The sequence below is a fragment of the Bombina bombina genome, chromosome 1 (genome assembly GCF_027579735.1).
Source record: "Bombina bombina isolate aBomBom1 chromosome 1, aBomBom1.pri, whole genome shotgun sequence".
Taxonomy (NCBI): Eukaryota; Metazoa; Chordata; class Amphibia; order Anura; family Bombinatoridae; genus Bombina; species Bombina bombina.
This window is the reverse complement of record NC_069499.1, coordinates 742,248,463-742,264,139: the sequence shown is the minus strand read 5'-3', so window position 1 is coordinate 742,264,139 and position 15,677 is coordinate 742,248,463. Positions and strand designations below refer to the sequence as shown.

General features: G+C 35.1%; 1 protein-coding gene across 1 annotated transcript in view; it reads left to right on the top strand.

Moving 5' to 3' along the window:
- GPC3 (glypican 3) overlaps positions 1–14,551 on the top strand; it is a 1,305,553-nt gene extending 1,291,002 nt beyond the window's left edge. Inside the window, exon 8 of the mRNA XM_053699264.1 lies at positions 14,214–14,551. Within this exon, the coding sequence (XP_053555239.1) occupies positions 14,214–14,395 (182 nt within the window). The 3' untranslated portion in view covers positions 14,396–14,551. The remainder of the gene's footprint in view (positions 1–14,213) is intronic.
- Positions 14,552–15,677: the final 1,126 nt, after the last annotated feature.

Genomic DNA, 15,677 nt, shown 5'->3' with positions numbered 1-15,677 from the left:
AAAAAATAAAAAAATATTTACAAACATAAGAAAAATATTACAACAATTTTAAACTAATTACACCTACTCTAAGCCCCCTAATAAAATAACAAAGCCCCCCAAAATAAAAAAATGCCCTACCCTATTCTAAATAACTAAAGTTAAAAGCTCTTTAACCTTACCAGCCCTGAACAGGGCCCTTTGCGGGGCATGCCCCAAGAAGTTCAGCTCTTTTGCCTGTAAATGAAAAAATACAATACCCAAGCCCCCCAACATTACAACCCACCACCCACATGGCTGTTCCGATCAGCCAATAGAATGCAAGCTCAATCTGATTGGCTGATTGGATCAGCCAATCAGATTGAACTTGATTCTGATTGGCTGATTCCATCAGCCAATCAGAATATTCCTACCTTAATTCCGATTGGCTGATAGAATCCTATCAGCCAATCGGAATTCGAGGGACGCCATCTTGGATGACGTCCCTTAAAGGAACCGTCATTCGTCGTTAGTCCGTCGGGCCAGCAGGATGTTCCGCGTCGGAGGTCTGCAAGATGGATCCGGAAGAAAGAAGATTGAAGATGCCGTTGATAGAAGACTTCATCCGGATCATGGACCTCTTCAGCTCCCGCTTGGATGAAGACTTCATCCGGATCATGGACCTCTTCAGCCCCCCGCTTGGGCTTGGATCAGGACATCGGAGGAGCTCTTCTGGACAGATCGTTGAACCCGGTGAGGTGAAGATAAGGTAGGAAGATCTTCAGGGGCTTAGTGTTAGGTTTATTTAAGGGGGGTTTGGGTTAGATTAGGGGTATGTGGGTGGTGGGTTGTAATGTTGGGGGGCTTGGGTATTGTATTTTTTCTTTTACAGGCAAAAGAGCTGAACTTCTTGGGGCATGCCCCGCAAAGGGCCCTGTTCAGGGCTGGTAAGGTAAAAGAGCTTTGAACTTTAGTTATTTAGAATAGGGTAGGGCATTTTTTTATTTTGGGGGGCTTTGTTATTTTATTAGGGGGCTTAGAGTAGGTGTAATTAGTTTAAAATTGTTGTAATATTTTTATTATGTTTGTAAATATTTTTTTAATTTTTGTAACTTAGTTCTTTTTTATTTTTTGTACTTTAGCAAGTTTATTTAATTGTATTTATTTGTAGGAATTGTATTTAATGAATTTATTGATAGTGTAGTGTTAGGTTAATTGTAGGTAATTGTAGGTAGTTTATTTAATTAATTAATTTATTGATAGTATAGTGTTAGGTTTAATTGTAACTTAGGTTAGGATTTCTTTTACAGGTAAATTTGTAATTATTTTAACTATTTTAGCTATTAAATAGTTCTTAACTATTTAATAGCTATTGTACCTGGTTAAAATAAATACAAAGTTACCTGTAAAATAAATATTAATCCTAAAATAGCTATAATATAATTATAATTTATATTGTAGCTATATTAGGATTTATTTTAGAGGTAAGTATTTAGCTTTAAATAGGAATAATTTATTTATTAAGAGATAATTAATTTTGTTAGATTTAAATTATATTTAACTTAGGGGGGTGTTAGTGTTAGGGTTAGACTTAGCTTTAGGGGTTAATACATTTATTAGAATAGCGGTGAGCTCCGGTCGGCAGATTAGGGGTTAATAATTGAAGTTAGGTGTCGGCGATGTTAGGGAGGGCAGATTAGGGGTTAATACTATTTATTATAGGGTTAGTGAGGCGGATTAGGGGTTAATAACTTTATTATAGTAGCGCTCAGGTCCGCTCGGCAGATTAGGGGTTAATAAGTGTAGGCAGGTGGAGGCGATGTTGAGGGGGGCAGATTAGGGGTTAATAAATATAATACAGGGGTCGGCGGTGTTAGGGGCAGCAGATTAGGGGTACATAGGGATAACGTAGGTGGCGGCGCTTTGCGGTCGGCAGATTAGGGGTTAATAAGTGTAGGCAGGTGGAGGCGACGTTGAGGGGGGCAGATTAGGGATTAATAAATATAATACAGGGGTCGGCGGTGTTAGGGGCAGCAGATTAGGGGTACATAAGGATAACGTAGCTGGCGGTCGGCAGATTAGGGGTTAAAAAAATGTATTTGAGTGTCGGCGATGTGGGGGGGTCTCGGTTTAGGGGTACATAGGTAGTTTATGGATGTTAGTGTACTTTAGAGTATAGTAGTTAAGAGCTTTATAAACCGGCGTTAGCCCAGAAAGCTCTTAACTACTGACTTTTTTCCTGCGGCTGGAGTTTTGTCGTTAGATGTCTAACGCTCACTTCAGAAACGACTCTAAATACCGGAGTTAGAAAGATCCCATTGAAAAGATAGGATACGCAATTTACGTAAGGGGATCTGCGGTATGGAAAAGTCGCGGCTGAAAAGTGAGCGTTAGACCCTATTTTGAGTGACTCCAAATACCGGCGGTAGCCTAAAACCAGCGTTAGGAGCCTCTAACGCTGGTTTTCACGGCTAACGCCAAACTCCAAATCTAGGTCATAGTAAATATTTGAGATCAGAAATATATTTTATATGTTTTCTATTATTTTCTAACTTAACAAGTATAAATCACCTTTTACCAAGGATTATTAATTTGGGGGCTATACAAAGTTCTTGGATCAATACCCCATATCCTACACAACACATTTCCCCAGTGAACTATAGAAAGTGGGGGCTATGACATAGTCTGGCACATACAGTATGTATATTATACTATAGGAAATTGCCTATGTTTTTTTTTTAAAAAAAGTAACTGTATATTATATTCATTTTAAAGGGATAGCAAACCCAAATATTTTATTTCAAAATTCAGATAGAGTATACAATTTTAAGCAACTTTTTAATTTACTCTTATTATCAATTTTTTCTTTGTTGTCACTGTATCGTTATTTGAAAAAGCAGGAATGAAAGCCCATTTTTGGTTCAGTACCCTGGATTGGGCTTGCTGATTGGTGGCTACATTTAGCCATCTAATCAGCAAGCGCAACCCAGGTTCTCAACCTAAATTGGGCCGGCTCCAAAGCTTTCATTCCTGCTTTTTCAAATAAAGATACCAAGAGAAAGAAGAAAAATTAATAATAGGAGTAAATTAGAAAGTTGCTTAAAATTGCATGCTCTGTCTTAATCATAAAATAAAAAGATGTGTTTAGTATCCCTTTAACAGAACTAACCTTTTTTTTTTAATAAATCCATTTTCACTATAAACCCTAGTTTAAAACTAGTGAATTGTGGATGTTTCTTTCAGTTTGTCATTCCTCTAGACTTAAATCATAGAGATTAAATAAATATAGTTGATGTGTAAAAGGAATGAGCCATTTGTCATGATTAGATAAACTTTGCATGCAAATTCTTGAGCTGAAGATATAACATAGTGAGCAATACCAATGGGGTTTTTGGAAAACTAAAAAGAATTAAAAAAAAACAAAAAACAGCTTCTGCTGCTGTTGAATAATTTAACATGTCTTCTTTATAAATCCTGATAGAGATTGATGAGCTGGAGCCAATAAAAACAAAAAAATGTTTTCAAGCAATAGGTCACTTCTGATTATAAGGTTTGAATATAGGTTCTTCATTTCTTAAATGTAACTATTTAGAACTGTTTACAGGTAAAAAAAAAAAAGAATAATCTAATTGTGACATTAACGTTGGATGTTTTCTATTATAAAGCTTTAGGTGATGAAGGTGTTAAATGGAATCTAACAACAAAAAACAACATTCATTAGCATCTCTTATCATTGCAAGTCAATCATATCCAGCAGTGTTTGATCACCTGGAATGAATGGAATCTTTGGGTTTCTCTAAAACAAATGTTTTAAAAGTAGTGTGAGTTTTGTGCAGACACTATTTTGTTATACTTTTGATAAAAAGACAGATAAGATTGGCAGTGTTAATGAGACATTAAAGGGCCATAATACCCAAATGTTTAAACACTTGAAAGTGATGCAGTATAGCTGTAAAAAGCTGATTAGAAAATATCACCTGAACATCTCTATGTAAAAAAGAAAGATATTTTACCTCAAAAGTTTCTCAGTAGCCACCTCCCATTGTAAAGGATTTCTAAGCAGCATATTAGTATGTCTGTCCTGGGACAGCTTAGGGGATGAGCCTCGTGTGCTCTCATATTATTTCCCTATTCAGCTTACTATGAAATCTCATGAGAGATAAGTCAAATCTCATGAGATCACAGTAAAAAAGTTCATGACCTCAGCACTGTTGATGCTGATTAGCTGCTGTTCATTTCTTCATTTTTTTTATTTTTTTACCTGCAGCTGGGAATAGGTGAAATATAACTTTTTACACAGAACTTACTCTACTGAGCTGAGGAGATTGTGAGGTAAAATATCTTCCTTTTTTACATAGAGATGCTCAGGTGATATTTTCCTGTCAGCTTTTTACAGTTATCCTGCATCAGTTTCAAGTGATTTAGCATATGAGTATTATGTCCCTTTAAGGGTTAGATTACAAGTGGAGTGAGAAATTATTGTGTGCCCGCGAATGGGCAAATTTGCCCGTTTGCCGGGACGCAATAATTAATCATCCATTACAAGTATATACACATATTAACACATAAATATATATGTATATAACTATATATATATATATATATATATATATATATATATTTAAAATTACTGCACTACTTACCCCCTTCATAGGAGCCTATAGAAGCACGCTCTAGTGAGCGCAATGCTTCCCAGCAATGCGAATGCAAGGTTGCGTTCGCATTGCTGTGAACTTGTAATACCAGTGCACATTCGCGTGCAATGGTATTACACAATAGAACACTAATATCACTTTCATGAAAGCAATATTTAGCTCTCCACTTGTAATCTGGCCCCATGTAAATAAAACAAAGTCAAAGGCTTCACTTGAAAAAGGGGCATGTTAGCTGTATACCAAATCACTTGAAAGTGATGCAGAAACTCTGTAAAAAATGATTACAAATTATCACATGAACATCTCTATGTAAAAAAGGAAGATATTTTACCTAAAAAGGGTACACCGCATTGTAGAGGATGCTTGTCGAGAAACTTCCAAGCGAGTGTGCATCTCCCATGTGCAATCACGGTCTTTTTATTTACTATGAAATCTTGTGAGATTATGGTGAAATCCCATGCACTCATGATGCTGACTGATTGTTAGTTTTTGCTTTTTTTCCACCATGCAGATGACAGTAAAAATCATAGTACCAGAATGATAACTTCTTAGATCACTTATTCTGGTAGGCTGATCTTAATTTTAAATAAAGAAAAACCCAGGGCATGTAATTTTAAACAACTTTCCAATTTACTTTTATTCCCAATTTTGCTTTGTTCTCTTGGTATTCTTAGTTGAAAGCTAAACCTAGGAGGTTCATATGCTAATTTCTTAGACCTTGAAGGTCGCCTCTAATCTGAAAGCATTTTGAAGGTTTTTCACCACTAGAGAGAGTTAATTCATGTGTTTCATATAGATAAGATTGAGCTCAGGCACGCAAAGCTCCTAGGAGTCAGCACTGATTGGCTAAAAATGCAAGTCTGTCAAAAGAACTGAAATAAGGGGGCAGTTTGCAGAGGCATAGATACAAGGTAATCACAGAGGTAAAAAGTATATTATTATAACTGTGTTGGTTATGCAAAACTGGGGAATGGGTAATAAAGGGATTATCTACCTTTTTAAACAACAAACATTCTGGTGTTTACTGTCCCTTTAACATGTTTTTCTCAAATGTGTTTAAATTAGCAATGAAACTAATGAGACATACATATTTAAAGGCAACTGATACTCCAGTATCAATAGCTCCTTTTACAGGCACAATGATTTTTTTAGATAAAAATACAAAATGTATAATATATATTTATATATATTTTTTGTTTAGATTTAAAAATGAACCACATGGTGATAAATGTCCAAATTGTAATCACAGTTTGGGAGGATGTGAACAGCATACACAATCATCATATTTGTTTGCATCCAACCCCTCTAAATATTTACATAGACCCCCGACAAGTTGAAAATAAATAAAGGAATATTCTAGTCCAAATTAAACTTTCATGATTCAGATAGAGCATGCAATTTTAAGCAACTTTCTAATTTACTCCTACTATCAGTTTTTATTCGTTCTTTTGGAATCTTTATTTGAATGTAAGCTTAGGAGACAGACATTTTTTTGTTCAGTACCTGGGTAGCACCTGCTGACTGGTGGCTACATTTATACACCAATCAAAAAGTGCTACCCAGGTGCTGAACCAAAAACGGTCCGGCTTCTATGCTCACATTCTTGCTTTTTCAAATAAAGATACCAAGAGAACAAAGCAAAATTGATAATAGGAGTGAATTAGAAATTTGCTTAATATTGCATGTTCTATCTGAATCATCAGTTTAATTTTGGTGGGACTATTCCTTTAATACAAATTGGCAGCAGAAATTTTTGGCATAATTATATTGTGTTTGATTAAAAAATAGGCAAATTTTTTTATAGCATCAAAATATTTGCTTTCCATGTAAGGATTCTGTTAAAGTTCAGAATTATCTTTTGCATTATACTACAAAATCCATGTCAGTCACAGAGTTCATATATATCCAACATATTGCAAGATTGTCACAGTGCCTGGCTGGCCTGTCCCTCTCTTACAGCATTCATTCTGTTTGAAAAATCCTGCCCACTGAACACTCACAACTCCACCCCTGCTTATCATGACCACGCCCACAAATCGTCCACAATGTAGCCTGGAAGTCTCACACCTAGAGTAGACCTCTTATTCCCAATAGGCATTGGGAAAATCATGGGAGGTTTGGTATGCACTCATAAAGATGATTTAAAAGGTACAAATAATATTCTAACTTTTGGATTATATATATATTTAATGACAGATTCAGAGTTTACAAGAGATTTGTAAAGTGATTTTTTTCTGGTAGGGAAAAAGTGGTTATGGAAATGTTTGGGAAAGCAGATAAATGCTTAAAGGGACACTGTACACAAAATTTCTCTTTCGTGATTCAGATTGAGCATGACATTTTATGTTAAAATATTTTTTATTGTCACTATGCAAAATACATTCCATCACAAATTAATAAACAGTCATATATCGGTACATCACAAAATCAGTAGGTGTTACATCAATATAGCAATTGTACATCTCCCTTTTTTCTGCATCAACTTTTACCATTGACTGTAGATTGAGATTATAGTCCCCAGTGTCCATCCAATGTTATATAATCTCTCATCAAGGAATTTTAATACTAGTATCGAAGATCAGTCTTCATCTGTTACACCCTACAACGTGACTGTTAACATAGATTCTTTGCATATTATTTTTCATAGAGAAAAGAATAAAAAATTATCTTTCCCTTCCTTTTTTAATAAACAAATAAAAAAGAACAAAAAACACAACAAAGAACAAAAACAAAACAACAAGTGGTCAAGTGATAAGGATATGTATGTGTCATTGCTATTTGGTACCTTAAGAAATATATTCCATATAGGGGGTAAAATATCTATAAGTAACCCTTTCCCATTTCCACCTCTTCTGATGCGTATTAGCAGTCTGTCTACCAATGTAGTTTAGGGCCTCAAGAAAGTCAGTGTGTCAATTCGGTTAGATTAACCAGTAAAACCATGTTTTGTGGTAAGCATCTACGTTTCCCAGGATAAAAGCTGCGGTTTCATGGAGTTTATGTGTCAAACTAATTCTGTTTAGGATTTCCTGCCACAGTGGTGCCCCCTCCCTCCAATACTTAGCTATGCATATTCTTGTGATTGTGCAAAGTATTCTGATGAAAGTATTAATATGATGGTGGTATTTTGGGAATGGCATATTAAGGAGCCCCTGGGACATAGTTAATGTTATCCGTTCCTCCAGTAGTATACTAAGAAGGTCAGACAGCTTCAACCAAATCCGCCTGACCTCATGGCATTCCCACCACATATGTACATAAGTTCCTATTTCATTGCATCCCCTGTAGCAATTCCTATTTTTTACTTCTGTAAAGTGGGAAGTTTTTATTGGGGTTAGATACCACCTAAAAATGGTCTTACAACTGTTTTCTCGTAGATCCGCACTTATCAGTCCTCTGCAGGAGGAATAAAGTAGCTCATACCATTCCTTCACCTCCATACTATTGCCTAAGTCAGTCTCCCATTTGCACATAATAGAAGACTTTTCCTCACTTGTAGTTGACTGTATCGCTATATATAGCCTCGAAATGGTATGTTTTAGTCTAGTGTCAGCACTGCATATTTTCTCTAGAGTGGTACTGAGTTGATTTCGTGCGTTTGATAAAAATTTATGTAAGGCAGAAGTAACTTGTAAATATAAGTACCATCTAAGGGGGTCTGGTGCAAGCTTTTCCTGAGTCTGTGTGAAGGTTAATGGCTTACCATGTGATATCATATCTCCCACCCTATAAAGGCCCTTATTTACCCATTTGTCTAATTGTTTCCTGTATTCCCCTGGGATAAGGTATCTGAGTGGTGTCTTAAGTGAGTTATCTGGGACCAGTTTTTTTTTCCTATTTAAAGTTCGCCAGTGTTCTACCGAGAGGCCAGTAATTGGGGAGTATTTGTGAATTTCTTGTACAGACATGGAAGTGTCCCATATCAGAGCCCCCGGGGAGTCCACCTCTCCCAGATCCGATTCCATCCCTATCCAGATTATATCTGGGTTAGAGGATCCCATTAATGCTGTTTGAGCCAGTCTAGAGGCGTCATAATAATCTGTCAGATTAGGAATTCCAATCCCACCTAGCTGTCTATGTTTCGTCATTATCTGATAAGGGATTCTGGAGTGCTTTTTGTTATTAACAAAATGAATGAATTCTGACTGTAGTGTCTCCAGATCTCTCCTAGGAACCACTATCGGCAAGGTCCTGAACAGGTATAGTAGTCTCGGGAGAATATTCATTTTTATAGCTGAAATTCTGCCATACCACGAAAAGTTAAGGTGTCTCCACTTTGCGATATCTTTTCGAATAGCTTTATATAATGGCAAATAATTGATTTTGTATAGGTCCATACATTGAGCAGATAAATTGATTCCGAAGTATTTGACATGTGTTTTAACCCAAGAGAATTCAAAATTAAGTTCAATTAATTTTTTTGTTTGGGGTGGTAATGCTATTGCCATTGCTTCACTTTTGTCCATATTTATTTTATATCCCGATATGGCAGAAAATCGGTCCAAGATTTCATAAAGGTTAGTGAGGGAGGTCAGTGGTTTGGTCAAGGTCAACAGAACGTCGTCTGCAAAAAGGGCAATCTTATAGTCCTTCTTTTTAAGTTGGAAGCCTGTAATGCCAGGGTTTTGTCTAATACAAGCAGCTAATGGCTCCATACAGAGCGCAAACAACAGTGGCGAGAGAGGGCAACCCTGTCTCGTACCATTTTTAATATTTATAAGTTTGGAATGATGTCCAATGGCCCTAACAGTGGCTGTAGGTGCAGAGTATATACCCCGGAGAGCTGTTACAAAGGGGCCCCTGAATTCCATCTTATCTAGGACAGCAAACATGTATGCCCAATCTATCCTATCAAACGCCTTCTCCGCATCCAGTGATAGGACCAGAGAAGGTGTTTTCGATCTTGTCAGTTGGTTAATGATCGTGAGTATTCGTCTAATGTTATCAGGAGCTTCCCTTCCCATCACAAACCCAACCTGATCTGGATGGACGATATCTGGCAGTATGGTTTTAAGCCTATTAGCTAATATCTTGGTAAAGATTTTAAGATCTTGATTTATAAGAGAGATGGGTCTATAACTAGCACACCGTTTGAGATTTTTCCCTGGTTTGGGTATCACAGCTATCCTTGCTCTGAGGAGATCTGGAGGTATTGCATGCCCTTGCATAATGTGATTTGAAAGTTTAACCAAGTGGGGTACTAATGAGGATTGGAACAACTTATAGTATTCCCCCGGGAGTCCATCAGGACCTGGGGCCTTTCCTGGTTTTAAGTCCTTAAAGGATTACTTTCTGTTATAATTTTTAAGCTAAACAACTAACATATTAAAGTTAATAAACATTAATTAAAACCTACTGGCCTATATTTTCTCCAAAACGAAGTTTCATAACGTTCTAAAAGTTATATCTTTTATTCGCTGATGATGTCACGTTATCCTGCCCACTATTTTCAGCACTGCATGTTCAAAATACTTAAACCAATAACTTTGTGTTTAAAGCGCCATTTTGAAACCTAGGTATTGTAAACGGATTGGTACAGAGCAAAGGATACCCATGGAGTGGGTTTGGAAATCAATTAAATTTGCAGACAAGATTTCTGATATACGGTAGAGATATGTTAATGAAATGCTATTGATAAAAAGCGTATTTGGGGTAGTTAGTTAGTAACAGGCATAGAAAATATTTACTTACAGTGGCCCTTTAACTGCTTGTTGGACTTCAGTTAGTGTAATGTCTTGGTTCAGACTATCCCTGTCTTTGTCCGTCAGAGAGGCTAGTGACGTTTCATTAAGGAAGTTAGTTAGTGAGGCTTTAGTTTGTGCTGATTGAGTTACCTTATTTCCGTCATATAGATCACTATAGTAGTCAGCAAAGCAGTCAACTATCTCCTGCGGGTGGGTTGTAGTGGTACCGTCTAGTGTCTGAATTTGTGCAATGGCCGCTACCCTTAATTTATCTCAAATTTTATTAGCTAAATATCTATCCGGTTTATTGGAGTATATATAATAATTTGACTTAAGTCTGAATGCCGCCTTAACTGACTGATCATTAAGAATATTGGCTAATGTTGAGCGCTTTTCTTGTAGTTTTTGGTAAAGAGCCTTAGAATGTGTAAGTCTGTGTTGCCGTTCTAGAGTGTTTATTTCTTTTTGGAGTTCTAGTCTTTGACTGTTACATTTTTTTAACCAGTGTAGCTTTTTCCCTTATAAGCAGTCCTCTTAAAAAGGTTTTGTGAGCTGCCCAGGTTGATATGGGATTTTCCGTCGTCCCTGTATTGATCCCCCAATATTCACACATTTGTCTCGTTATAGTTTTCAGTATCAATGGGTCCTTTAGACAGAAAGGGTCGAAGGTCCATGTTTTGGTTCTGTGTATTGTCTGTAAGGTACCTAGTCTCAGTTGTGTTATCGAGTGGTCTGACCACACACAGGGGTGGATAGTAGCGGATTCCAGGGAAGGCTGCAATATTTGGCTAACAAAAATGTAATCCAATTTTGTGTATGTTTTGTGTGCTGCAGAATAATATGTGGTGTCTGCCGTGTTTCCATATAGGGTCTGCCATGAATCGATTAAGGCATGTGTACTCAGGTGATCTAGTATAGTCTTGGTCTTGTTATATTGTTTGTGCTGTTTATTGGTCATTAATTGGAGATGTTTTCTGGATTGTAATGCCAGGTCTACATTAAAGTCTCCCGCCAATATCGTCCTAGATTGAGTCCAATTTGTCAGTTGATGCGATAGTAGCTTAAAGAAAGTGTCTTGTTTATCGTTAGGGGCATATAAATTACAGAGTGTAATGTCCGTACCCTGTATCTGACCTCTAACTATCAAGAATCTATCCTCTTTATCTCTAATTGTTTCTGTGTGTACAAAGGGTATAGAGGAGTGGATGAGGATGGAGACACCCCTTTTTTTTGAGTCAGTTGTGGCATGATAGTGCATTGGGAAGTCTTTCGTCCAATATTTAGGTATTTGTGAGCCTTAAAAATGTGTCTCCTGTAGGAAAATCACATTGGCTCTTAAGGATCTATATTGTGTAAGAGCTGTTCTCCTCTTAATATCTGAGTTCAGCCCTCTAACATTATGTGAGATAAGATTAATAGCCCACGTTTCCATAGATAAAACAGTGTGTATGATCAATAATGCTATTAGTATCCATTGTCTCAAGTTTACATTGTTCTAAATATTTCCCTTCTAGGGGCTGTTTGACTGGTACAGAATAAGTAAACAATGAAAGGGGGCCTCTACAGCCTGTGCCTTTCCCCCAAGTATGTGACACAACATAAAAATAAAAAAGTGAATAGTATTTCCATGACCACATAACTGTAAACATCATAAATATATAAACTAAATATATCCCTATTGGACATATAACAGTAAATAAGCTAATAATGTAATATAAAAGCTGTAATAACAAACATTTTACAGAACTTTTAACTTGTGTTGTATGAAAAAAAAACATCACAATTGGTGTGCATAAGAAAGATGAAAGTCATACATATGTTTCAATTAGAAAGTGTGAGGGGACATGCCCCCGACCTGCAATGGCTTCATCTCTGAGTCTCATTTGTCCAATTTGATACACCATATAAACCATGTAAAGTATTATAACATAACATAAGGGGTGGCTGGCATTTTTTGCTGTTGTCCAGCTCAATACTATTATAAGAGCTTAATATGTTTTTCAGTAGACAGCTTTAGCACTGTGCTAGGACAACTGTGCTAAAGCTGAAGGTGCATTAAGAAATACTTCAAATACCTTTTGCTCTTCACTTAGAAGAAAATTATGTTTTTAATGTTATATATATTATTATCTAAAGCTAAATATCTATATATATATAATATATATATATATATATAATGGATATTTTGTGTCAAGGTGTTTGACTGGGAAGGACTCAAATGTGTTTATCTATCTATCTATATATCTATATCTATATCTATATATATATATATATATATATATATATATATATATATATATATATATGTGTGTGTGTGTGTGTGTGTGTATATATATATATATATGTGTGTGTGTGTGTGTGTATATATATATGTGTGTATATATATATATATATATATACATATATATATATATATAGTTTTTTTAGTGCTTTACACAGAACCTTCAACTAGAATTTCAACTTCATTTGAATTTGAGTTCCATTTATATGTGCATTATTTTGTATGTGTATTGTATTAAAAAATATGAAATATAGAAACACTTAACCTTGTACTATATGTGTTTAATCTTTTTGTATATATTGGCTAGGCTTAGTGGTAAAGTACATAACAATAGTCATTACATGAGTAAAGGCAAATACCCAGACAATATATATTCTAATTGAAGGATAAAAGTATTGTAAAATATAGTATATAACATTATAGCTCAGCTAGCATGTGTATTTAAGTTACTTGATTAATTTGTAAAATGAATACATTAATTGTATCAACAAATACATTGTGAGCAATTCTAGGGAGGGTTTATTTATATCACAGATATTGAAATTCTTAAATTTGGAGATCCCTACAAATGTTTGTTTAGAAATGATAAATAATAATTCAATTTAAATTGGAAATTATTTATTATTATCTTATTAAGATTCAATGCTATTTCGTTATTAATTTACTATTTGCCAATATCAGAGCACAGGATGCCCAATTTGCAAGCTAAATAAACATTTTTGGATAAAAGGTCCACATTTATGGACACAAATTTTGCCCTAAAACAGGCACCGGACTGGCAGTTTGCATTGTGTGTGTTTTTTTTCTCCCCTTTCAACCTTTTTTTTCTTGAAAATAATATATTAAACTGAATCTATTTTTTTTATCTATAGTTTATATCATTATTGTGCGGTCCACAACTGTATGGAATATATGTTTTTTTCATTTCTGTCATGATTTGATATTTTCAAGTGCAATTTTTCAATCAATGAAATGAAAGGGATAAAAACTAAAACTAAAATATAATCTCTTTACCATAAACAGTAGTACAGATACATACAATATATCTTAGCTATTTTAATGGCTACTAACCCATGTTATAATTTAAGGTATCTATAAGGTTAAGTAATAGACATTTTTAATCAGCCACACAATATGTAGAGAGTCAAATGTTTGTTAGAGAAGACTATTTTCCAGTTCACATTAGTATCTAAAGGATAATATGGCTCTCTTTTATAGAGGATTCCAATGGGAGTTTGGATGGGGTTTTTTTTGGCTGAGAGAGTAACAGATCAACCACCAGAGATGTACAGCCGTACTACCATTGTTACTGTAAACCAGGTGTCTAATTCAATCAATAGTCACAGTTTTCACATTAATGGTATCATAATCAGAGGGTGGTGTGAACTAGTACATTATCTTCTTTCCATTTAGGCCTCTTATACCCCTCTTTGTTGTTTTATTTAATTCAACTTCCTTGAATCAGACTACAAACTTGTGCATTTGTTATGGTTTTAATATTCAATATATTTAAACTTGACTACAAGTATTTTTTATTTATGCATAAATTTATGGGCAACCAGACACTAATTCTGATTGGGATTTACTAAATGTAAAACAGTGCAAATTTGAAATGCTTTTTTCTTATCTTTTCAGATCTGGAATATGATTTGGATATTGATGATGTTCCATTTAATAAACACATTCGAAATCAGAAGAACCAGAACAGCAGAGAGATCACCAATCTTCAGTCTAGAAGCGATGATAAAGTGACTATATCAGCCGCTCAGTTCCTTCACATCATAATTATAATGTTAGGGCTTCTCATTATAATTTGATTTCTTTACACCACTATGTAAAATATTGCTAGCTGAATTTTACAGTTTGTAACATTTCCAACTCATTGTAAAGGCTCCTGGAAGCAAAACCAATTTTATATATTTAAAAAAAAAATGTTATTAATGTATTAATAAAGAAAAAACGTTAATCCAGAATTGGTTATGTCTACACTGTGTTTTGATTTGTTCACACACATTGGTCTCTTGATATGTGTATATATACGTGTATATGATCACAAATAATTGGTTTAGGTAGACAGATATGTATTAAGTTGCATAGACAAAATTGCATTAAAAAAACAACAACATTTCTATATATCTAGAATAATTTCAGATATACCTAGAATAGTTCCACTTAATTACCACTTCTGCAGCCCAAGTCATTTTCCTCAGGAGATAATGCTATTGTTAATGTTTAAAGAATAATAATTTTGTTCAGAGACGGTGATTTAAATGACAACTTTGAATATATTAGAGTGTGACAAATTTTGCATCGACATGGGCAGGTAAGCTTATGCACTTTAGCCAAAATATGGTACATAAAAACTTGTTTTTTTATATAAACCTCGGGATAGTGTGCAGGTATCTGTTTATCTTTTGTGTGTACATAATGGAAAGCCAGTGTGGCCTACAGTAGATAGGTAAAAGAATAACCTTGTAACCAGCTCTGCTTTGGATGAGTCATCCAGTGCTGTATTGAGAGTTTATGTACTTAAGTGCTCCTATGCCCAGCACCATGTTACTTGTCCGAAGCAAAGCAGAGGTAGTGTAATCTGCTGTTCTCCAATGGCACAGGTGATAAGGCTTCTGACTGGCTGTACTATCCACTTTTGAAGTAGTAAAATAGGTTTCCGATTATCTAAAACTCTCTGGGCTTGTGACATTTTCTATGAAATCTCGCCAGTACTATGCATCGCCTGTCTTAAAGGGACAGTATACTGTAAAATAGTTTTTCCCTTAATGTATTTCCAATGTCTTGTTATACCAGCTGCAGGGTATAACATGTATGAAAAATTGCATTTTCATGTTTATTTGTGTATATGAGATAGCTGGTTTTGTGTTTTGAAAGCACATCCTATTAGAATGGGCTAAGCTTGCAGGTAAAATAAGATCTCATTATGTTACCCCTTTGTGTATACACACACTTGCTTCCTTATCTTATATTTGCCAGTAAAAATATGCTGTTAAAATTTGTTATGTTTAGTCATATTAGAATCATGCCAAAATTGTTTTGCAAACAAATTATGTTATGGGAAAATCAAATTCGAATACAAAATTCAAA